The following is a 25349-nucleotide window of genomic DNA, read 5'->3' as shown; positions in this document are numbered from 1 at the left end:
AGGGAGAATCACTGAGCCAGGGGGAGGAGAGAGCAGAGCTAGAATTAGAAGAGCCTGTTTTGTAACTGCAGTGATCAAATGGATGGCAAGCCTGCCCTCTTCTGGTCATTGGTTCTAATTTCATCCTAACAAGATTATCCAAGCTAAACATTTGTTTAGAAGAATCAAAAACGTAATCTCTATTTTTTCTTTAGCTGAACTAGATAAATAATATTTTGTTTTAAATTGTAGTAGACAACACAAACATCTTACTATTACTTGAGATAAAAAAACATGATATCTGGCAAAACAAAATAATACTTAAAGAATGTTGGAAAAGAAAGTGGAAGTTTTATTAGTTGTCACTTTTATCTAGTGAAGGTTAGCGAACAAGCAAAGACTTAAGAGCAACACCTATATGCATAGTTTCCTTTTATTTTTAGGATAACACCAATTTTTTTGATCTATGCATATCAGAAGGATCTAAGTAGTGTTGAGCAGAATACACCATATTCGATTTTGCGATATATCTCGAATATATAGTCGAATATTCGAGATATATTCGCTAAATTCGAATATTCGTGATATTTTATCGAAATGAAATGATTGCAAATTTTCGCTATTGCGAATGCGAAAATAATTGCGAAATTTCGATAACTGCGGTAGGAGCACTCTGATTGGCTCAGAATATTCTTGATATTTTTTCAAAATTTCGCAAAATGCGAATGCGATATTTACTGCGCAATTTCGACAAATGCTGTAGGAGCACTCTGATTGGCTCAGAATATTCGTGATATTTTACAATACAAAATAATTGCGAATATTCGGCAAATGAGGAAGGAGCACTCTGATTGGCTCAGAATATTCTTGATATTTTACAATACAAAATAATTGCGAATATTCGGCAAATGCGGAAGGAGCACTCTGATTGGCTCAGAATATTCGTGATATTTTACAATAGAAAATAAAAAGTGTTTTGCATTGGTGGTGATTCTTTACTCTATCCATCTGTCACAGCCGTTTGTCAATCAAACACCTTGAAGATTGAACACGTTCATGCTGCATGCTTTGGACTTTTTTTCAGTTCACATATCAAAGACATTTTTATGAAAGATTATTTTTCTATTATTGGGACTATATTTCTTTATATATTTGTTTCACTGTGTATTTCACAAGTTATTTGCGCTTGCTTATTTTATAATTTGCCCACATGTCTTGTCACTAGACATATTTTTTATTCTTGTAGAGCGACTCCATTTTCTGTCTTGTATTAATTTATGTTGTATAACATTTTTGAGTTGCTGCTGTATTCTCCCCTTTTTTTAAGGTATGCGCAATTTTTTCCTTCTTACAAAAAAAAATAATATCAAACATACAAATATTCATAACAGAAACATACACAAAGCCAACCCCCTTTTGCATCAGAGACAATCAGAGTTCTCCTACCACAGTTATCGAAAATTCGCAATCATTTTCGCATTCGCATTAGCGAAAATTCGCAATTTTTTATTTTTTTTTTAATTCGGCAACATAAAAGGATCGCCTCAGCTTAGCTACTCGGCCCAGGGTCTCTAATCATACCAGCAATGCTTTTAGACGTCGATAGGATGTGATCTGTTTTAAAAATAAAATTGAAAAAATGTGAATATTCGGAATAGCGAATATTCACCGCAAAATTCGAAATATATCGCGAATACTCGAATATGCCATATTCGAGCCGAATATTCGCAATACGAATATTCGTGAGCAACACTAGATCTAAGCAACCTCTGTTGCATATTCATAAACTTCTCTCCTCTGAAGAAGCATGTGTTAGTTTTGCCCTGTCCTTTCTCCAAACAATGTTTTAATTATAGGGTTTGCCGTCATTATAACAATCTGAGAAAATGTCTGTGCTCTTATTAAGAAAAGTGCAATGTTTGCACTCCTTTAGGAGAGCACAGGCTGTATACACAAAATCATCAAAAATGCCTAAAACTTGACTTGTAAGTTAATGCAGACATCCAAGAAAACCAGTAAACCAATCACACATGCAGGAGATGACATTTCTGGGACCATTCAGTACAGCAACATTATTGAAGTATCTTGGTTTCCCAAGAGCTGGTGATATTACTCTATTGGAATTGGTATCGCAAAGAAAATAATATGATGGGTTTTAGAATCTTTATCTGGCTAAATACAGGAATAAATGAAGAAAATGTTACAACATTATACCAAGTATATTGGATCTGCTTATTTTACAAATGCCATATCTTTCTGGTGAGTGGCTTGAGTCATAAGGGTAACGTGTAATTAACTCCAAATATTATTTTTTATTACTTTGGAAACAGTAAAAAAAAAGGTAAAACCTTTTAAAGGAGGTTTCCTTTCACCTTCAGTCCATCTAACATAACTGGAAGTGATAAAAAATCTCTCCAGAGAAAGGGAAGTGCCCTCGTAGACAGTTGTCATTGGAGCAAGTGTTCTCATTGGAAGATTTTGCCTCTATTAGTCTCTTTTCACAATGAAGCGCTTTTACAGTGTTTTAGCCTTAAAAATAGCGCTATTAAAACGCTCATATAACGCTCTCCATGCATCTCAATGGACCCTTTCACACTGAGTCCTGCTAGCAGTATCTTTGGAGCAGCTTTTGGGCACTGAAAAAAATGCTCCAAAAATGCCCCTCTCCATTGAAATGAATAGAAAGCGCTGTAAAACGCCTTACCCTTTCAAACTGAGGCATTGCACTGGCGGGGCGTTGAGAAAACTCCTGCAAGCTGCATCTTTGGAGCAGCTTTTGGGCGCTGAAAAAAACGCTCCAAAAACGCCCCTCTCCATTTAAATAAATTGAAAGCACTGTAAAAACGCCTTACCCTTTCACACTGAGGAACTGCAAAAACGCCCTAAAATGTTAGGGTCTTAGTGGTGCTTTACCAGCACATTGGGATTGCAGATGAGGCTTCGCTCGAATAACGCTCGAAAAACGCCCCAGCCTAAAGGTATATAAAGGTGTAGTTTCTGGAGTGACATATAGAACATTATTTTAATGTGCACTGTGCTATTTGGTGGACTTTACCTTTTTTTTTCGTGTATCATTCACTGTGTTTGTTTATAATTAGATGAACAAACATAGTACTGCATAATTTTCACAATGTTTGCCATATTTGCATTGTTTATATCACAGCAGCTGGGCCTGTTAATATGCTTTTATTAATCGTACATATTAGCAACATTTTAGGATATTGGTTTAAAACATTACATGCATATGTTTGGATTGTGAGCGTACAAATTTGATTTTGAAAGAATAGCACAGGAATTGGGATGTTAAATAAACATTAAGAATCTATTGTTTTCAGCTAGACTAAGCAAACAAATTTGCATTAAACCACAATGGCCCAGATTCAAGTAGAATCGCGCAATATTTGCGTGGGCAAATATTGCGCTTTGCCCGCGATTCACGGAGCAGTTGCTCCGTAAATTGCGCGGGCAATATGCTAAGCAGCCGGGCGCAAGGCTGCCTAATGTAAATGATCCCGCCGGGGGCGGGAATCATTTAAATTAGGCGCGCTCCCGCGCCGAGCGAACAGCCCATGCTCCGTCGGGAAACTTTCCCGACGTGCATTGCAGCAAATGACGTCGCAAGGACGTCATTTGCTTGTAAGTGAACGTGAATGGCGTCCAGCGCCATTCACGGTTCACTTACGTAAACGACGTGAAATTTGAACGTCGCGAGCGGGAGGCGCAGCTATACTTTAGCATTGGCTGCGCCTGCTATTAGCAGGAGCAACCTTATGCTAAAGGCGCCGTACGGAAACTCCGTACCTTGCGTACGCAGGGCCCACGCAACTTTTGTGAATCGGTGGTAGTATGCAATTTGCATACTACACGCCGATCACAAAGGCCGCGCCCCCTAGCGGCCAACGCAAGAATGCAGCCTGGGATGTGAAGGCATAAGGAGGCTTATGTTTGTCACATCCTAGGCTGCATTCGGTGTAACGAGGTTCCTGAATCAGGAGCACTCGTTACACCGGAGCAAGTAAGCACTTGCGCCGCGCAACTATGGTTGCGCGGGCGCAAGTGCTTCTTGAATCTGGGCCAATAACTATATAGTGCTAATAAAAAAGGAAGCAAAATCTGTATACCTAAGTGCAGCAAAGGATTTAGGGCGAATGTGGCCCTGACTGATATCTGGTTTACTGTAGAACAGTCACAGTTGTATCTGACCCCCTGAAATTTCACTGGGCCCTAGACTCCTGGCTGGGTTGCCTTGTGAATAACCTGACTCTGTGTAGGGGCCATTGCTGGTTGCCTACTCTCTCTCTCTCTCTCTCTCTCTCTCTCTCTCTCTATATATATATATATATATATATATGTATATATATGTATTTTTATATATATATATATATATATATATATATATATATATATATATGAAATGTTTACTTTTTGAATTTCTCTTAATTTGAGTGGACGATACACTGATGCTGTGTAAGATTACTACTGTGGTATATCAGTCTTTAAAAAAACCTCTACACTTGCCCATAAACTACATGATATGATGCCATGTAAGCACGTAAATTATTCTTTAAAATATAGAAAAAAATAGGAAATGTACCAAATATTCTATTATGTTGCATGACAGGCATGTTTATAAATCCCCTACAATCTAAACGTGGTAGTAGAAAAAGAAATTCACTTAAATAACCATAAAAAATATGTTTCCTTTGTTCATATAAAAACGAAAGCACATAACACCAATTCAAGGAACAAAATTAGTAAATGATATTAGTCAACATCTTATAACCTCTCTAACCTAATGCAACTTTGTTGGGACTATTACCCAAAGTATAGGAACATACAACTGGCAAGTTTACACTGCTAGTTACACACAAAAGACATATTAGGGGGCAGGTATCCAGGCAGCATGCTGGCATTAACTCTAGTTGTATTTTCCGACTAATTCAAGAAAAGGCACATTCAGATGACTGCTAGAAAAACAGCAGTATGAACAACTCCAATGCTTACCTAAAGAGCTGGTTACCTGTATAGAAGACACATGGGAGCCAGAAATCTTGCTGATTGATAGGGGGTCAAATATTTATTTCACTCAATAAAATGCACATCAATTTATAACTTTTTTGAAATGTTGTTAAAATATATCTACCATTAAAATACTTTTTTCCCTCTCTGTATAGCAATTTAGTCTTTACAGGGCTAGATTAGGTTAATCTTAGATTGTGGATGCCTGTAGATTTACAGATTTTAGTGTTAGGGTGGACCTCTACTTAATCGTTGCCTGACAAAAAAAAAACTTCAGTACATCTTTGCAATACACACATATTTCCCCCTGGTTCTGGAAGAATCAACGGGTGTTTTCTATATTCATGGGAAATACTGTATGGATGTATTGCAAAGATTTAAGAAGTTTTATAAATTTGAACTCCACTGTCTCAAACAGATTTTAAACACTGATTTATATGAAGACCTCTCAGTAGAGAAAAATAACATGACATTAAAGTACCATCATCCTAACATAATTTCAATAAAGGTAGGGATTGTTGGGACCCCAGAGACCCAAAAAAGCCGAAAGGAAGTGGGTGGGGGCTAGTGGACTTTATCGGTACTAGATAAATCAGTTATACAGAAGAGTATAGTAAAGGTAAAAAAGTTCAATTTATTAAAAAATAAACATAGCATAAGGGGATTAAGGAGTACACAATGTTTTCAGGATCTCGAGATCCTGATCTTTATGACCCCCTCTGCCTCATCGCTGCCCGCAGATTAGGGCTTACATACCATCTCTATGATGTGTTGGCTGGTCATATAATATATCTGTTTTACACTACTACTGTTGTAATTTTAAAACATTGTGTACTCCTTAATCCCCTTATGCTATGTTTATTTTTTAATAAATTGAACTTTTTTACCTTTACTATACTCTTCTGTATAACTGATTTATCTAGTACCGATAAAGTCCACTAGCCCCACCCACTTCCTTTGGCTTCTTTGGGTCTCTGGGGTCCCAACAAACCCTACCTTTATTTAGATTTTAAACATTATTTGGCTGATTTACTAAAGGAAACAATAAATCATTTTACGATTCACTACAATTATCCAATCATGTTAAAGTGGTTCTAAAATCTTCAGTGTGCAGCTCCCCCTCAACCCTCCCTTATACTTACCTGAGCCTGATCCTAATACAGCAATGTGCACGAGAGTCAGGGCTCTCCTGGGTCTCTCCCTCCTCATTGCCAGAGATATAGCAGCAAGAGCCATTGGCTCCCACTGCTGCCAATCACAGCCAGTGAGGAGGTTGTGGGGGCAGGGCTGAGCCGTGCTCTCTGTGTTTTATGGATCAATCAGTTACAAGTGCAACAAGAGCAACTATACAAAAAGAGTAACAAATTTTACATTCAGTATTTTTGGTACATAAGAAATTATCTATTATTAAAAATAGTGTATATTGTTTGGATCCATCAAACAGGGTGCCTTTAGTAAGATATCAGTGTCATTTACAAAACCTGTTCATTGTCAAAGATCCTGAGAATGCATTTCAATAAATCTCTAGGTTTAAAAAACAACTCACCTTGCTGGGATCATTCATACAGCTTGTATCAGATGTACTATCATTGTCTTTAACTAATTCCCGTAACTGGGGAAAATCCAGAGACTGCAGAAAAGCTGAATCCCTCTGTTGTGGGGCTGGGGGCACATTAGTTTGATAACATTGTCCTTGTCCTCCTGGAGGAACCATCCTGACCTCCATGTATTTTAGGGTTCCATCTGTGTTCAGGAAAAGAGCCGGCTGATATTGATCCATGTATGATTTTGATTCAGATCCACAGCAAGTGCTGTAACCATAACTTTCCTTTCTCAGGCATCTCACTAACAATATAATGAATGTTACAAGGGACACCAAACTGATAGCCACAAGAGAAACAATTAAATATAAAGTCATATCTGATGGTGGCTTGGAAGTTCTGTGGAAGTCTCCAGATTTGGGTCTTTCTACTACAATATTATCTGCTATCATGACAAGTACTGTGACAGTGGTAGATAATGGGGGATCGCCATGATCACTGATAGAAATGACTAGTTGCTGTTCTATATTTTCTGACTCATGAAATTCTCGTACAGTCCTGACCTCTCCTGTATGTTTAGATACTTGAAAGAGAGAAGAACTGCCTATGTCTTTGAAGTTAAAGGCCAACCAGGCATTGTGACCAGAGTCCAGATCCACTGCAGTGAGTTTTGTCACCAGATATCCAGCACTTGTAGATTTTGGGATCCTCTCTTGGACAATAAGATCCTCAGAGTGCTCCGGATACAGCAGGGTGGGGGAGTTGTCATTTGCATCCAATATAAAAATAAAGACAGGAACAGTGGAAAATAAATTTGGAGATCCAGAATCCTCTACTTTTATGGTGATTTGTAGAGTCTGAATGTGCTCATAGTCAAAGGAACGCTGAGCATATATATCACCATTATTAGAACTGATATAAACAAAAGAGGATACAGAGGTTCCATCTATATGGGTCTCAACTATAGAGTACACCACATCAGAGTTAACCCCCTCATCTTCATCAGTAGCAGACACTGTACATAGAAGAGTCCCCGGGTCACTGTTTTCCTTAATGAAGGCATTATAGGTAGATTGTGTAAATGTTGGAGCATTATCATTGACATCAGAAACCCTGAGAATAACAGTCATCTTAGCAGACAGTGCTGGAGATCCTAAATCAGAAGCTGTCAGCTGAATAGTGTATTGGGTTATTTTTTCTCTATCCAGATTTCCATCAGTGATGAGTGAAAAATGATTTTTAAGTGTGCTGATCCTAAAAGGTAATTGTGGTGACATAGCCAACTGTATTTCACCATTTTTTCCTGAATCTCTATCTTTTACTTTAATTATTCCTACAGTGGTTCCTAGGGGTATAGTTTCTGGAATTTCATTCATCAAAGAGGAGAAGGAAATTTCTGGGGGATTATCATTGACATCTTCTATTTCTATCTGAACCAGACAATTCCCTACCAGTCTGGGTAATCCTTTATCTTCTGCTTTTATTGATAATTCATGGAAATTGTACTCTTCATAATCCACATATCCTTTGGTAATGATTTCTCCACTATTCTGGTTCAGATCAAACAAATGTCTTGCGGATTCTGAAGTATGACTGCCAAAGTAATACAAAATGTCCCCATTCGCCCCCTCATCCAGATCTGATGCATTTAATGACAATACAACTGTATTTAAAGGGAGATTTTCCCTAAGTTTGATTTTATACACTGTCTGATCAAAGACTGGTGGATTATCATTAATATCTAACACTTTTATTGTGATATGACAGGATCCTGATCTAGCCGGTTCTCCACCATCAATAGCAGTGAGGATAATATTGTGTTCTTTCTTCTCCTCCCTATCTAACACCTTCTCTAATATCAGCTCAGGGATGAGAGTGCCATCCTTACGATTCTTTACAGACAATGAAAAAGAGGGATTTGTGCTTAATGTGTACTGACTAACACCATTAACACCAACATCCAAATCCTTTGCAATTTCTAAAGCAAACTGAATACCGGGACTTGTCAACAATTCTGTAATTTCAACAACATAATTATCAAACATGAATGTGGGAGAATTATCATTAATATCCTGAATCTCTATGTCTAGATTGAGAAGCTCTAAAGGATTTTCAGCAACCACCTCTAAATACAACACACAGCTTACACTGGATCCACATAAGATCTCTCTATCAATCCTGTCATTAACAGTCAAGCCTCCATTTTCCTTATTTACAGTAAAATATTTTTGGTATTTCTCAGATGATAAATGTAATCTGCGCTGAGAAATCTCTGCACGTTTTATGCCCAGATCCTGAGCTACATTCCCTACCCATGTCCCTGGATCAGACTCCTCCACAATAGAATAACGAAGCTGCCCAGAGACCCAGCCCCAGCTACAAAGGAGAAGGGAGAAAGCTACTTGCCATTTCCAACACAGACAGCAGTCTCTGATGTCCATATCTTACAATGTTTCCTTGGTATTTGATGGAACATAGATCCTGTGTAATCCACAATGCTTGTAGCTGACACAATTTCTTCTTTTATGAACAAAAAAATAATCCATTCATAGACAAACACATCCGCAGCACTGTCTTTTCTGTACAGCAGCCCTTCTTTGTGTGTGATGAAAGATGGGAGGGTGAATCACTGAGCCAGGGGGAGGAGAGTGTAGGCTTAGTCTGAATAGATCTAGCTGTAAACAACACATGCCAAACCTGCCCTCTCCTGGTCAGTATTATAAACTTTTTAAAACAATTTAATGTAAGGAAATCCAAAAACAAAATTGCCCATTCTGCTTTTTAAGAAGCTAACAAAAATATTGTATTATACATGCTGACACAATTGTCAATTGCCCCCAATAAGATCATATTTGTGTTTTAATAAAAAAAAGTTATATTTTCAACTATAATATAATATTTTGAAGAGGATGCACTGTGCATTAAAAAAAAAATGTAAGCCCATAATGTATTGCTATACAGTTTTTTTTAATGTGGAAATTATAAGCTTAATAATATGTTTTTCCTTCTTTGGGTGTCTAATCAAATAATGCATTTTCCCTGTATGTTATTGGTGCAATAATAATTAATAGTGTAAACTATTAATTATATGATATGTAAATATAAAACAATGACACGGATCAGTGACGATGATGCCTAGCAAGTAATTTCATGCCTGACAAGTGACCCTGACTCCTGACAGTTGATGCTGGAATTGATAATTGTTTTCTTAATACTGAAGTTTGAAGAAAGAAATTAACTCACAAAAATATAAAAAAAATTATAAACACACAAAATTACCATGTTGTGTACTAATTTAAAACAATTTTTTAATGTCCCTGTACATGAAACTATAATATATATGGTATATTTCTATCAGTCTACACAAGACCCCCAGGTTGAACGAAAAAAGACATCACTTTCAAAAAAAAATCAGCTCTATTATTTCTTAAAATCCATATTTATAATAAATACAATTTATATACATTTATCAAATATTTGGAAATTGGTTATCCCTATCCCAAAATAAGATCCTAAAATATTCCTAGTAATAACACTGCTAACATAGACGTGTGCACATGGTGTGCCTGGGCACACCCTTACCCCATGTGGTGCAGATTCCCCCTGTTTAGACCCCTGATATTTCACCAAAGCCCCTTAACAGGGCTCCTAAAAAATTACAAAAAAAAACAAAATAAATAATTAAAAACGATAAGAAATAAAATAATCAGAATAAATCCTACTAACACTGCCCACTGCCCTATTGACACCAATCTCTGACCTTATGACACTGTCCACTGCTTTACTGACACTGCATATATGTTTGAGATTTGGGGTGCACGCCCTAATGCAATGGCACACCTATGACTGCTAATAAAAATCTGCCATCGCAGAGAACCCATTGCCCCAGATAAATGTTTTCATTGTAAGTGGAAATATTCACTGGTGTGAATTCTCTGCAAGTTTTACACATTCCTCTCAGTGTGATCGCTGTCCTTTTTTTGTAGATCAGGGGAATTTACTCATTACTTGGGTTTACACTGATCCAATGCATGTTCCTATGACAAGAAAGAGCAGTGTGGTGCCAGGACATCCTGCTTAATTCAGTGAAGATTCATGTAAAGTTGTTTGTGACATGCAGCACATTTAAGTACTCTACTGTACCTGCACAGTTTGTAACCATGCTTGTATTCTTTACATTTGTTTTTGGTTAGTTACACTAATTTCACTTAGAGGGATGATCACTGTCTTCCATTGTATTGCAGATTGCTAATCCTTATGTTTTTTTCATTTCTCCCACCCTTATTGCGCTATGAACTTTATTATTCATGTGGGCAACATTTATACAGCTTTACCAGCCTAAAACTGAACATGCCTACAGAAAGGAAGAGCACAGTTATTAGCCATCACTGTTCTTCTGCTGTTAGCAGATTATAAGAGACTGACAGCAAGATAGAGTCAAGTATATAATATAGTTTCATGTAAAGATACATTTAGCACCAATTCACACCAGAATACAGTTCGGGAAACCCGCGTTTGGTGCACGTTTCCCACACCGAGTTCAAAGCGTACACTTGTGATCTGCAGGGGGTGTCAGTGGTAACTTAACACTCAGGTCACAAACACAGTGCGCTTGCCTGTACTGGATCGTCTGGTACTGAAGTATTATGCTATGACTTTTGAAAAGTAGTGCATGCATTACTATTGGAGACGTCAAATGAATGGGTTGAAATTGCACTGCTCCCAGTTTACATGTTAATCCCTGTCAGACCTTTTCTGATTCACAGAACACAGTTTTTTTACAGTTTGTGACTGCTAGCAGGAGGGAGATCCTCCGCTAGCTCTCAGACCAAGGGTTCAAGGGGAAGCGGGGGCCAGTGCATCTGTAATAAGTTACATGTTACACCCTGAATATGGGTATAACATGTTACAAAAGGTGAACTTATCCTTTAAGGATTGTTTTAAATTAATGCACAACTTGATAAAATTGGGTGATTTGTTTTTTTGTTATTTTGTGAGTAAGTAGTACTACAGAAGCAGTTTTTTCCAATAGTCACCTATCTGATAGGATAGTACCATGACAACTTGGATGATTGTGCTTGAATTTTTTATGCTTTGACCTCACAGGCTATCCGTACAGCATGGGTTAATCCACCTAAAGTCATGTCTAGGTCTTGCGCCACAGATTAGTAACTGTATACCCTACATAAGCCCGAGGTCAGCGTTTTGACAATCAGGTGGTGTGGCCTTGCCTTCTAAATGCATTCTGATTGGCCAAACACAGTGGTAGGCGGTATCAAGGCTTAACAGCCCTGAGAGAACCTGCAGGCATTTTCTCAAGTCTCCTTGAGGCTTCAGCTACCGCTGACACAAGGAACTTGCTGCAGACATCTCCCGGCTCCAGCACCATACGGTGCTCACTGCTGACATCTAAGGCCCTGTACACACGATCAGACATGTCCGATGAAAACGGTCCGCGGATGGGCCAGGCACTTCTTTCTCTTTTTTCCTGCCTTCTTGTGCTTGAATTTACCTGTGAGATTAAGCTAGGAAACACATGGAATGATTTAATGGATGTCTTAACATCACAATTTTTTCTTAACTTCAACTTAAAGCTTGTAGCTATTCATTTAATCAAAAAAAGATTCCCATAAGAATATATATGCATTTAATGTATTTTATGCATGTTAATTACCTGTAAAAGCCTCCATTATATAGACATCCGAAAGCCCTGAGACAGCCAATGCACATCACCTTCTTGAATGTCTCTTTACCTCACTTAAGTGACACTCAATGCACACATTCCTTCCTTGGAAGCTCAGTGGTGGAGGAGCTGGGCCAGCACAGAGAGTAATTTGACACGTCCAGAAGAAGACAGGGCTAAGACATATGCACTTTGTTTACAATGGAAATTAGAAGGCTGGCAGGCTGACAGACCACTGCTAGGAGGGAGATCAGGGAGGCTGAGCTACAGAGAGGAAGTGAAAGCTGAGAAGCTTCTGCTGCAACCTCTGAGGATGAATTGCTCCAAAGGGGCTGCAGCTACACAGGTCAATGAGGGCTTGTTTTAAAGGGCATTTACTGAAATCAATACTCATAGCCTCTTCACATTTCTTTTTTAAAGATGTAAGGTTTGCTTTAAATGTATTGAAAAATTTAAACATTTTGAAGATGCATTTTAACTTTCATATGTTCAAGCAGTAGTTAACTAAAAGAGATCCACCTCTTATTCCCCCATGAAAAAAATGTAATTATGAAAACATAAATTCTGCCATATTACACATAAATAATTGACAGATAAATAATTTTAGATTTCAATTATAACTCACCTTAGATGGATCATTCAGACAGCTTTTATCTGATGTACTATCATTGTCTTTAACTAGTTCCCGTAACTGAGGAAAATCCAGAGCCTGAAAAAAAGTGGAATCCCGCTGTTGTGAGGCTGGGGGCACATTAGTTTGGTAACATTGTCCTTGTCCCCCTGGAGGAACCATCCTGACCTCCATGTATTTTAGGGTTCCATCTGTGTTCAGGAAAAGAGCCGGCTGATACTGATCCATGTATGGTTTGGTGTCAGACCCACTCAGATAACAGCAACTGCTACTATAACCATAACTTTCCTTCCTTAAACATTTCACTAACAATATAATGAATGTGACAAGGGAAACTAAACTGATAGCTACAAGAGAAACAATTAAATATAAAGTCATATCTGATGGTGGTTTGGCGTTTGTGAGAAAATTCCCAGATTTGGGTCTTTCCATTACAACATTATCTGCTATACTGACAAGAACTGTGACAGTTGTAGATAATGGAGGGTCCCCATGATCATTTATAGAGATAACAATTTGCTGCTCTCTGTTTTCTATTTCCTGATATTCTTGCACAGTCCGTACTTCTCCTGTATGTTTAGAAACTTGGAACAGCGAAGAACTGTCAGGGTCTATTAGGTTAAAGGCCAACCAGGCATTGTGACCAGAGTCCAGATCCACCGCAGTCAGTTTTGTCACCAGATATCCAGCACTTGTAGATTTTGGGATCCTCTCTTGGACAATGAGATCCTCAGAGTGCTCCGGATACAGCAGGGTGGGGGAGTTGTCATTTGTATCCAATATGAATATAAAGACAGGGACAGTAGAAAATAACTTTGGAGATCCAGAATCCTCTACTTTTATGGTGATTTGTAGAGTCTGAATGTGCTCATAGTCAAAGGAACGCTGAGCATATATATCACCATTATTAGAACTGATATAAACAAAAGAGGATACAGAGGTTCCACCTACCTGGGTCTCCACTATAGAGTACACCAGATCAGAGTTAACCCCCTCATCTACATCAGTAGCAGACACTGTACATAGAAGAGTTCCTGGGTCACTGTTTTCCTTTATAAAAGCATTACAAGCAGACTGTAAAAATATTGGTGCATTATCATTTACATCAGAAACCCTGAGGATAACATTTGTCTTACTGGACAGAGCTGGAGATCCTAAATCAGTAGCTATCAGCTCTATAGTATATTCTGATATTTTTTCTCTATCCAAAATCCCATCAGTGACCAGTGAGTAACGGTTCTTACTAGTTCTGATTTTAAACGGAATATTGGGAGATAATTCTAAATGAATCTCTCCGTTTTTCCCTGAATCCTTGTCTCCCACATTAATAAATCCCACAGAAGTTCCCAGGGGTGAATTTTCAGGTATCTCATTTGCTATAGAAGCAAAAGAAATCTCAGGATAATTGTCATTCACATCTTCTACTTCTATTTGAACCAGACAGTCACCTTCCAGTTTAGGAAGTCCTTTGTTTACTGCTTTTATAGATAATTCATGAAAAACAATGTCTTCATAATCCACTGTCCCATTAATGTAAATTTCTCCATTCAGACCATTCAAACCAAATATTTTTTTAGCAGATTTATATGTGTGACTGTCAAAGAAATATTCAATTTCTCCATTTGCACCGTCATCTAGATCTGTTGCATTTAATTTTAGTATTACTGTGTTTATAGACAGATTTTCCCTCAGTCTGATTTTATATATTGATTGATCAAAAACTGGTGGATTATCGTTAATATCTAAGACTTTTATTATTATATGACAGGATCCTGATCTAGATGGCTCTCCACCATCTATAGCAGTGAGGATAAGATTGTGTTCTTGTTTTTCTTCCCTATCTAACATCTTCTCTAATATCAGCTGAGGGATGAGAGTGCCATCCTTATGATTCTTTACAGATAATGAAAAAAATGAATTTTTACTTAAGGTATACTGACTTACACCATTGATACCTACATCTAAATCCTCTGCGATTTCCAAAGCAAACCTAGCACCAGGGCTTGTTACTAATTCTGTAATTTCAATAATATGTTCATTCATCAAAAATGTAGGTGAATTATCATTGATATCTTGAAGCTCTATGTCTAGATTAAATAGCTCTAAAGGATTTTCGGCAATCACCTCTAAACGTAACACACAGATCACAATGGATCCACACAGGATTTCCCTATCAATCCTGTCATTAACAGTCAAACCTCCATTTTCCTTGTTTACAGTAAAATATCTTTGGTATTTCTCAGATGATAAATGTAATCTGCGCTGAGCAATCTCTGCACGTTTTATGCCCAGATCCTGAGCTACATTTCCTACCCATGTCCCTGGATCAGACTCCTCCACAATAGAATAACGAAGCTGCCCAGAGACCCAGCCCCAGCTACAAAGGAGAAGGGAGAATGCTACTTGCCATTTCCAACACAGATAGCAGTCTCTGATGTCCATATCTTGATATTTGCAGTAGCATAGATCCAATTTAATCCAAATGCCTTTAGTTTATAGATTAGTCTTTCCAGTTCTAAATAATAATATATCAATGAACAAAACATCCGTACAATTCTCTTATGAGAACAGCAGCAGCAAAAGCTCTTCTTTGTGTTTGAGGAAAAAGATGGGAGGGAGAATCACTGAGCCAGGGGGAGGAGAGATTCAACACTAGATGTGGAAGATTCTGTGCTGTAACTGCTGTTAACATATAGATGTTAAGCCTGCCCTCTTCTGGCCATTGCTTCTAATTCCATCCCTAGCAAGATGATTTAATTAGAGATGTTTTCCAGAAGGCTACAAAAAAAAATGAATATTAACTTCTTTTCAAATCGGAGCTAAAAAAAAAATCCGAATTGTTGCATTTATATAAATTCTGTATATTAATAATGATAATAAAAACATAAACAAATATTATTATTGCTAGTATTATTATTATTATTATTATTATTGAACATTTGAAAACTATCAGTTAATACATTATTTTTATAATGAAGGCTAGGGGGGGAAAAAAGAAAAGAATTGGGGGCAACACCTACTGTATATTCATTGTTTAAATTTTTTAAGTACAACTACAGTTATGTCATAATATAGTGAAAACCTAAGCCTTCTTCCACTATCTCGGAACTATTGAAATATTAGATCTTATAAATATAAACAATTCAGTAATCACAGTGATTCGATCTTTCACAGCGATTCAAAGTGTCAGCTGCCACTTAAAGTGCAAAATGCAAAACAATAATCCATACAATATAGTATAATGTCGACAGGTACTCCAAAGGTACCTTTGATTACTAAAGCGGCACTACTGTCATTGCTTACTATAACCAACCTTCATATGGTAATGGCACATGAGAAAATTGAAGAATGACAGATGGTGATAAAAGTCCAGGAAGAGACAGATGGTGGTCCTAATGTGGCATAAAAGATGTGCACCTCACACTAGAATATGCAAGCCTTGCGTCACACGCCCCTTAGGGGTTCTCACTCACTAGAAAGATGAACACATCAAGCTTTGATATGTTAACCACGGCTGTCTTCCATGTCATGGAGGGTGTCAAAGCTTGTACTGGATCTCCCACGGGTACTCGGACAGAAAAAAGGGGCTCAAATTGCGTAATTCCGTTTTTTTCTATCGTTTTTTTTTAACTCAAAATTATATGTTCCATAATATCCGTCAGTCAATCAATAATTAAAATTATCAGCATTAAAAAAGCATAAAGACTCATAAAACTAAGGAAGACAGCGTCCATCGCTTACTTTCGTTTGTCTCTTCCAGGCCGTGGAATGCAAACGTCACTTTCGGCTGCCATAAGGTCGCGCACTGAAGCGGTTCATTATTACGACTTCTTTTAAAGGCGTGGTCTTACGGCGCGGCGTCCCATTTTTTATATCGACACATTGCAGTGTAAACATTAACCCTCCAAGTTCAAAACCGCTCATATTAACTGATGCACATTGGCGGCCATCATTACTTGACTTGGGGATCAGTATACAGTCAGCATAAAGTATACATGACTTGTATATCTGAATTTAACATACATTGTGCTTCCTTTTTATAGAAAATTACTATTAGTATTGTACAGTGTATTTTAAATTCAGATAAACAAGGCATGTATACTTTTTATGACAACTACAGTTATGTTGAGTATACAGTATTTCACAAAAGTGAGTACACCCCTAACATTATTATATATTTTCATGTGACCACACTGAAGAAATTACACTTTGCTACAATGTAAAGAAGAGAGTGTACAGCTTGTATAACAGTGTAAATTTGCTGTCCTCTCAAAATAACTCAACACACAGCCATTAATGTCTAAAATGCTAGCAACAAAGGTGAGTAAACCCCTAAGTGAAAATGTCCAAATTGGGCCCAAAGTGTTAATATTTTATGTGGCAACCATTATTTTCCAGCACTGCCTTAGTTCTCTTGGGCATGGAGTTCCACTGGACTCCATGAGGATATCACAGGGCTGGTGGATGTTAGAGATCTGGCGCTCCTCCACCGTCTGTTTGAGGATGCCCCACAGATGCTCAATAGGGTTTGGAGGCATGTTTGGCCAGTCCATTACCTTTACCCTCAGTTTCTTTAGCAAAGCAGTGGTCATCTTGGAGGTGTGTGTTGGGGTCATTATCATGTTGGAATACTGCTCTGCGGGCCCAGTTTTCGAAAAGAGGGGATCATGCTCTGCTTCAGTATGTCACGGTACATGTTGGCATTCATGTTTCCCTCAATGAACTGTAGCTCCACAGTGTCGGCAGTACTCATGCAGCCCCAGACCATGATACTCCCACCACCATGCTTGACTGTAGGTAAGGCACACTTGTCTTTGTACTCCTCAACCGGTTGCCGCGACACACGCTTGACACCATCTGAGCCAAATAAGTTTATCTTGGTCTCATCAGATCACAGGACATGGTTCCAGTAATCCATGTCCTTAGTCTGCTTCTCTTCAGCAAACTGTTTGTGGGCTTTCTTGTGCATCATCTTTATAGGAGGATCCTTCTGGGATGACAGCCACGCAGACGAATTTGATGCAGTGTGTGGCGTATGGTCTGAGCACTGACAGGCTGACAGCACTCATACATCTATTTCCCAAAGACAACCTCTGGATATGATGCTGAACACATGCACTCAACTTCTTTGGTCGACCATGGTGAGTATAACCTGTCCTGTTAAACTGCTGTATGATCTTGGCCACTGTGCTGCAGCTCAGTTTCAGGGTTTTGGCAATCTTCTTATAGCCTAGGCCATCTTTATGTAGAGCAAAAATTATTATTTTTTTCAGATCCTCAAAGAGTTATTTGCCATAAGGTGCCATATTGAACTTTTAGTGACCAGTATGAGAGCGTGAGAGCGATAACACCAAGTTTAACACACTTTCTCCCCATTCACGCCTGAGACCTTGTAACACTAATGAGTCACATGACAGGGAGGGAAAATTGGGCCCAATTTGGACATTTTCACGTAGGTGTGTACTCACTTTTTTTGCCATCAGTTTAGACATTAATGGCTGCGTGTTGAGTTATTTCGAGGGGACAACACATTTACACTGTTATACAAGCTTTACGCTCACTACTTTACATTGTAGCAAAGTGTAATTTCTTCAGTGTTGTCACATGAAAAGATATAAAAAAATATTTACAAAAATGTAAGGGGTGTACTGACGTTTGTGAGATATTGTATGTATTACATTGCAAGGATTTTAGCAACCTTTGTTGCAGATTCATCTTTTTTTTTCACTTCTTGGTGTTTTTTTCACCAGGTCCTTTTCCTAACTGATTTCTGAATATGAGGGTCTACCTATTATATAACCATTGAAGCATTTCCAATGTTCTTTTAAAAAAAAATAGAGTTTACATCCCTTTATGAATCTACAGGTCTTTGGTAGAATCTCACCAAAATAAAAACTCCTTGTTCCGAAGATACCTACAATTTTACTTGCATCTTAATACAATCATATGGCAAAAGCAGTAAACCAAAGCAGTAAACCAATCACATAAACAGAAAATTACATTGCTAGGAACATTATATACAGCAAAAGTTCTCAATGCACTCAGGTCGCTGTGCTTTTCATCCAAAATTGTACTTTCTTAAAAGTTGGTGACAATACTCTATTGGGATGTGTGTTGGCAAATAGGAGATGACCATCTGAATCCCTATCTAACTGATTGCAGATTTTTTTTAAATGAAAATGGGTGTGGACAGAGCAAGAGAGCAGAGACATTATACCTGGTGCATTATTAGTGCTATTTTTATATTTATCATTTCTGGTGAGTGGCTTGAGTCCCAGAGTATACCTCACAACAGGAAGTGAGAGAACATCTCAAAATGAGGGAAATGGCCTACTACACAGTTGTTGTAGGAACAAGTATCTTTGTCATATATGCATTATTTATACTACAACAGCTGGGATTAAGAGATAAATCCATACAAATTACTGATTATTGATCTACTGTTTTCAAACATAGTACACAAACAGGCTTCCAGTAAAACATCACAACTATATAGTACTACTAAAAAGGATGAACAATTTGTATACATAAGGCCAGAGAATCACAGATGGATTGAAGGAGAATGGATCTCCTATGCAAGGTCTTTTTTTCTTACTACTGGAGAATTAGGATATTATCTGGCCAGCCTGGAATTTTCTGGGCATTAGGCTCCTGCCTAGGTTACTTAGTGGATGATGTGGAAAGACCATAGTTGGCTGCCAACTTATTACATTAAGGCCTGATTCACACCTATGCATTTTTAGTGCTTTTTGCAATTTGCAGTTTTGCACTACAGAACGTGGTCCATAGGAAACCATGTTAGTTGGATCTGCAAAATGCAAAAAGCACTAAAAATGCGTAGGCGTGAATCAGGCCTAACAGGTAAAAGACACAAATGTAGGTTGTAAAAACGCACAGTCTCCCCAATTAAGCCATGTGATAATATGGCTTAAAGTGATTCTAAAAGTTTGCATTTTTTTTCTATATAACAAATATGTTATATGTACCTGCTCTGTGCAATTGTTTTGCACAGAGCAGCCCTGATCCCCTTCTTTTGAGTCAGCCAATGAGAAGAGAGAGACTCGGGAGAGCCGATGCTCTCATGCACAGCACTGGATTGAGATGGGGATCAGGTAAGTGGGGGCTGGGGGGGAGCTGCACCCAGCTGTTTTTTTTTTTTACCATAACCACATATAATGCATTAAGGTAAAAAGCCTTCTGCCTTTAAAACCACTTTAAATTTCAGTGAGTCCATAACAATGAACAAAAGTCCATAAGTTGGGCCAAAAAAAGGCACACATGTAGACAGCTCCACCAAAACACAGGAATCAATCTCTGGAATACAACAGAAGTACACAAGACGGGCAGAAACTAAGTGCAGTATTAATAAATAACTTTTAATGGCGCAGCCAAATGTAAACTCACATAAATCCACATAAAAGCACTTTTCAGTGCAGTAATAGCTGTTACAGGGATTGTTCACCCAAGACAGGCATGTCAGCAATGGCATTTAGCATGGATGGAGAAGCCATAAAGCTGCTTGTTAGTTGAGGCAGGAAGTCATCGGGAATCAGATCTGGTTTGACAAAGAAGCCTATTGGAGTTCCAACACGTGTTACCCTGGTTACAGTCCATTTCACAGAGTGACATCACTTCCAGTTCCGCGCTCCACGATGGTTCCGGATTACTTTTTGCCTTGGCTAACAAGCAGCTTCTCCATCCACACTGAATGCTGCTGCTGACATGCCTCTCTTGGGTGAATGATCCCTGTAACAGCTATTACTATACTGGCAAGTGCATTTCTGTGGATTTATGTGAATTTACATTTGGCTGCAGCATTAAAGCTCCGTTCACACCTGATTTTCAGCTTGAAGCTTGTAGCTCTAGAACGCTCAACAAGCTAAATTCTATTCATTTAAATGGCCCCTGTTCACAACTGAGCATTCTGTGTTCTCAAAAAAATTGCATGAGCTTATTTTTGGCAGATTACATGCGTTTTTGGCCCCATAGACTTCAATAGAAATGCATGACTTGAGTGTTTTACAGGCGTTTTCTGCCCTAATTTTCTCTCCCTATTCTCCCCCTAGTAAATTCTATTGGCTAAATAAAAATGCCTGAAGTTGTAAAATGCCTGTAATACACTTCTAGAATGTTTTAATAATGCTTGTAAAAAGCTACAAAAATGCTTGAAAAGCACCAGTAAATCAGGTGTGAATGGAGCCTAAAAGTTATTATTGATACTACATTTAGTTGGCACCCCCTTGTGGACATCTATAAAAATTAATTTCTTATTTAGCTGTGGATATAATATAAAGTTTTAGAACCCCTTTTAGATTTTTATTTCCACCTGTTTACCAATGAAGAGATATTCCCTTATTTGTTGACAGGCAACAGTGACCGAGAAAAAACATTTATTATGTGAACTGGGTAGGTGTTTGAGCATCTTTCTTGTCCTTGTGCCACAGGGATAAAAACATAAGCCTCGTACACACGCACAGTTTTCTCTGCAAGAAAACTGCTGGCAGAGCTTTCATGCCGAGTAAAGCATGTGTGTGTACGAGGCTTTCAGGTTTCTTGTAGAGAAAACTGCCCAGAATCTAGACAACAAAAATAGAGAACCTGCTCTCTATTTTCTCGTGTGATTCTCGGCAGTGTTTTCCTGCCGAGAAAACCTGAGCGTCTGTATACTTACCTGCCTCCATGGAAACCAAGGCATGTTAGCTTCCAAGGCATAGGTAGGGTGAAGAAATATGGCGGCTACAGCATCGAATGTGACGAGCGCATGCTCGTCGTAGTCGATGACGTCACCGTGTTCATGGCATTCAAAAGAACGGCGGTTCTTTTGAATCATACGTCTGTACACTCAGCCGGCAAGAAAATCTTGCCAGGAATCTCGTCAGGAAAAACAACGTTTTTTTCCTCACGAGAATCCCGGCCGTGTGTACAGGACTATAGCTAAAAATCCTGACAGTTCTTCCTACTCAGTCCAAAGCTCAAAAAACACGTTTTGGCTGAAGCAGGGCTTTTTAAAAACCATACTGTTCCTTCTACAACAGGCATGATAGGTTAGCATTCCTTAAATCATTTGTGGAGACACATACAATTAAAACGATGAGGCTTTTCTGCATTGGTGACATTCGCAAGAAAAAACAAAAACAAAAATGTATACACTGTAAAATGTATGTGTACATCATGACAGAAGTACATTTATGTTGTACATACTGAACCCGCCGAAAAATGAGAGTGAATGGGAAAGAACAAAGTGTTAACACAGGTTGAAATTCATACCTATGGTTAAGAGGCACCTAGTAATATGGGACAAAGTTCTACACTTGCATAGGGGACAGAACTGTAGACATTTATAGTTATACATCTTTTTTAAAACAAACAAATTAACAAATAATTAATCGTACAAATGTTCAGGGGCTAATATTTTAATTTGTAAGGACAATTTCTGCTTCATTAAAATGTATGCCTGACAAAAAAACAAGCAAAAAAACAACACATTAAGAACATCTTTGCAGTACAGTACAGTATATACTGCACCTTCCTGGCTGAATAAAAAGGTTTTATCTATACTTGCATGTTAGCTAACTTTGTCTGCACGCAATTAATATATCCTGCAGTAAATAATAATAATAATAATAATAATAATAATAAGCCAGCATGTATGTATGTGTATGTGTATACCACTTCACCTGACAATCATCTTGCCACATATTAGAACTTTCACTGCCATATTTTACAGTTCCTCTCCTACATGCCACTTGGCATTCTTTCTATGCAACAGAAAACAAAAACTCCTGTGCTGCCACAAATCACCACAATAATACAAAAAAAAAAAAAATATATATATATATATATATATATATATATATACACAAGAGCTGCTGCAAACGCCTAAATGTGTTCTCACATCCAAATACCTAACAACATGAATGATAAATAGTGTTGTGCTACTCAAAAGCTTTCTGTTTCTTCAAAACTCATAACATAGGTAAACACACTACAGAGCTATTTCTTGAAAGACGTATAACATACTATAGAGCTAAAACCAAAAGTACAAATGTAAAGTGTGAATACTGCAAGATAACCCCAATATGCAATAACAACAAATAAAATGAATAACATAAAAATTGCTATTTTGCATATAAAAAGAAAACATAAAATGTGTCATGAATTATAAAGTGCTACCCATAGTAGTCCAAAATGTCAATATCAGTCCACAATCTTTAGAAATGCACAAAATAATGTCACAAATCTAAATTGCACATATTTTCCCCTGTGCTGACAAAGCACACAGTTAGGTAATCTTTTCCATGCTCCTTTGACAGGTGCTTGACCACCACACAGACTGCATGGTCATCTCATGCCTCGTAGACACGACTGGTTTTCCAGACGGGAAAACTACCATGTTTGCTTTTTGTCGGAAAAAACGGTCGTGTGTATGCTCCATAGCAATTTTCCCGATGATAAAACTGCCCGCAAAAAAAATTAGAACCAGGTCTCTTATTTCCCGTCGTGATTTCCCGGCGGTCTGCTCATTAGTGTTGCTCACGAATATTCGCATTGCGAATATTCGACTCGAATATAGCATATTCGAGAAATCGCGCTATATTTCGAATTTCGCGGTGAATATTCGCAATTCCGAATATTCGCATTTTTTCAATTTGATTTTTAAAACAGATCACATCCTATCGACGTCTAAAAGCATTGCTGGTATGATTAGAGACCCTGGGCCGAGTAGCTAAGCTGAGGCGATCCTTTTATGTTGCCAAATTGAAAAAAAAAAAATTGCGATTTTTCGCTATTGCGAATGCGAAAATGATTGCGAATTTTCGATAACTGTGGTAGGAGAACTCTGATTGTCTCTGATGCAAAAGGGGGGGGGGGGGCTTTGTGTATGTTTCTGTTATGAATATTTGTATGTTTGATATTATTTTTTTGTAAGAAGGAAAAAATTGCGCATACCTTAAAAAAAGGGGAGAATACAGCAGCAACTCAAAAATGTTATACAACATAATTTAATACAAGACAGAAAATGGAGTCGCTCTACAAGAATAAAAAATATGTCTAGTGACAAGACATGTGGGCAAATTATAAAATAAGCAAGCGCAAATAACTTGTGAAATACACAGTGAAACAAATATATAAAGAAATATAGTCCCAATAATAGAAAAATAATCTTTCATAAAAATGTCTTTGATATGTGAAGTGAAAAAAAGTCCAAAGCATGCAGCATGAACGTGTTCAATCTTCAAGGTGTTTGATTGACAAACGGCTGTGACAGATGGATAGAGTAAAGAATCACCACCAATGCAAAACACTTTTTATTTTCTATTGTAAAATATCAAGAATATTCTGAGCCAATCAGAGTGCTCCTTCTGCATTTGCCGAATATTCGCAATTATTTTGTATTGTAAAATATCAAGAATATTCTGAGCCAATCAGAGTGCTCCTTCCGCATTTGCCGAATATTCGCAATTATTTTGTATTGTAAAATATCAAGAATATTCTGAGCCAATCAGAGTGCTCCTTCCGCATTTGCCGAATATTCGCAATTATTTTGTATTGTAAAATATCACGAATATTCTGAGCCAATCAGAGTGCTCCTACAGCATTTGTCGAATTTGCGCAGTAAATATCGCATTGGCATGTTGCGATATTTCGATAAAATATCACGAATATTCTGAGCCAATCAGAGCGCTCCTCCAGCATTTCTCGAAATTGCGCAATAAATATCGCATTCGCATGTTGCGATATTTCGATAAAATATCACGAATATTCTGAGCCAATCAGAGTGCTCCTACCGCAGTTATCAAAAAATCGCAATTATTTTCGCATTCGCAATAGCGAAAAATCGCAATCATTTACTTTCGATAAAATATCACGAATATTCGAATTTAGCGAATATATCTCGAATATTCGAATATATATTCGAGATATATCGCGAAATCGAATATGGCATATTCTGCTCAACACTACTGCTCATGTGTATGCTTTTCCGAGGGGAAACAAATAGCGCATGCTCAGAATCAAGTATGAGACGGGAGCGCTCGTTCTGGTAAATCTAGCGTTCATAATGGAGATAGCACATTCATCACGCTGTAACGGGCTGAAAAGCACAAAGACTGAAAAGCGCGAATCGTCTCTCACCAAACTTTTACTAACATGAGGATCAGCAAAAGCAGCCCAAAGGGTGGTGCCATTTAAATGGAACTTCCCCTTTATAGTCCTGTCGTACGTGTTGTACGTCACCGCGATTTGGTCGGGCAGGATTTGGCATGATCATCTGTATGCAAGGCAGGCTGGATAGGAATCACGTCGGGAAAATTATGTTTTTTTTTTCTGACAGGAAAACCGTGTGTACAAGGCATTTGGGTATGTCCCATTAAATATATAGGTCAACTGCACATGATTCAATAATGCTGGGATCTCTTCCACCTAGAAAAGATATCTTGTACCCAGAGGTTTGGTGTGCAGGTCCCTTTAAAAATCACTTTCTACTGCCAGTGGT

At 38.0% G+C, this 25349-nt stretch overlaps 2 protein-coding genes across 25 annotated transcripts in view; both read right to left on the bottom strand.

Annotated features, from left to right (window-relative positions):
- The window catches only part of LOC120932487 (protocadherin gamma-C5-like), a 721441-nt gene that overhangs the window by 305199 nt on the left and 390893 nt on the right, over window positions 1–25349 (bottom strand). The window contains exon 1 of one of the 24 annotated variants that reach the window (XM_040344905.1): window positions 6545–9134. The exons of the other annotated variants lie outside the window; for them this stretch is intronic. Within the exon in view, the coding sequence (XP_040200839.1) occupies window positions 6545–8980 (2436 nt within the window). The 5' untranslated portion in view covers window positions 8981–9134. Of the gene's footprint in view, window positions 1–6544; window positions 9135–25349 lie in introns of those variants that run through there. 24 annotated transcript variants of the gene reach the window in all.
- Window positions 12882–15605, bottom strand: LOC120932496 (protocadherin gamma-C5-like). The gene is given in 2 exon segments (XM_040344945.1): window positions 12882–13043; window positions 13046–15605. Coding segments are annotated over 2 exon segments (2319 nt in total). The 5' UTR covers window positions 15296–15605; the 3' UTR covers window positions 12882–12974.

Source organism: Rana temporaria, chromosome 3, assembly GCF_905171775.1.
Source record: "Rana temporaria chromosome 3, aRanTem1.1, whole genome shotgun sequence".
Lineage (NCBI taxonomy): Eukaryota > Metazoa > Chordata > Amphibia > Anura > Ranidae > Rana > Rana temporaria.
Note: the sequence above shows the minus strand (reverse complement) of the source record. Positions and strands in the feature narration are given on the sequence as shown.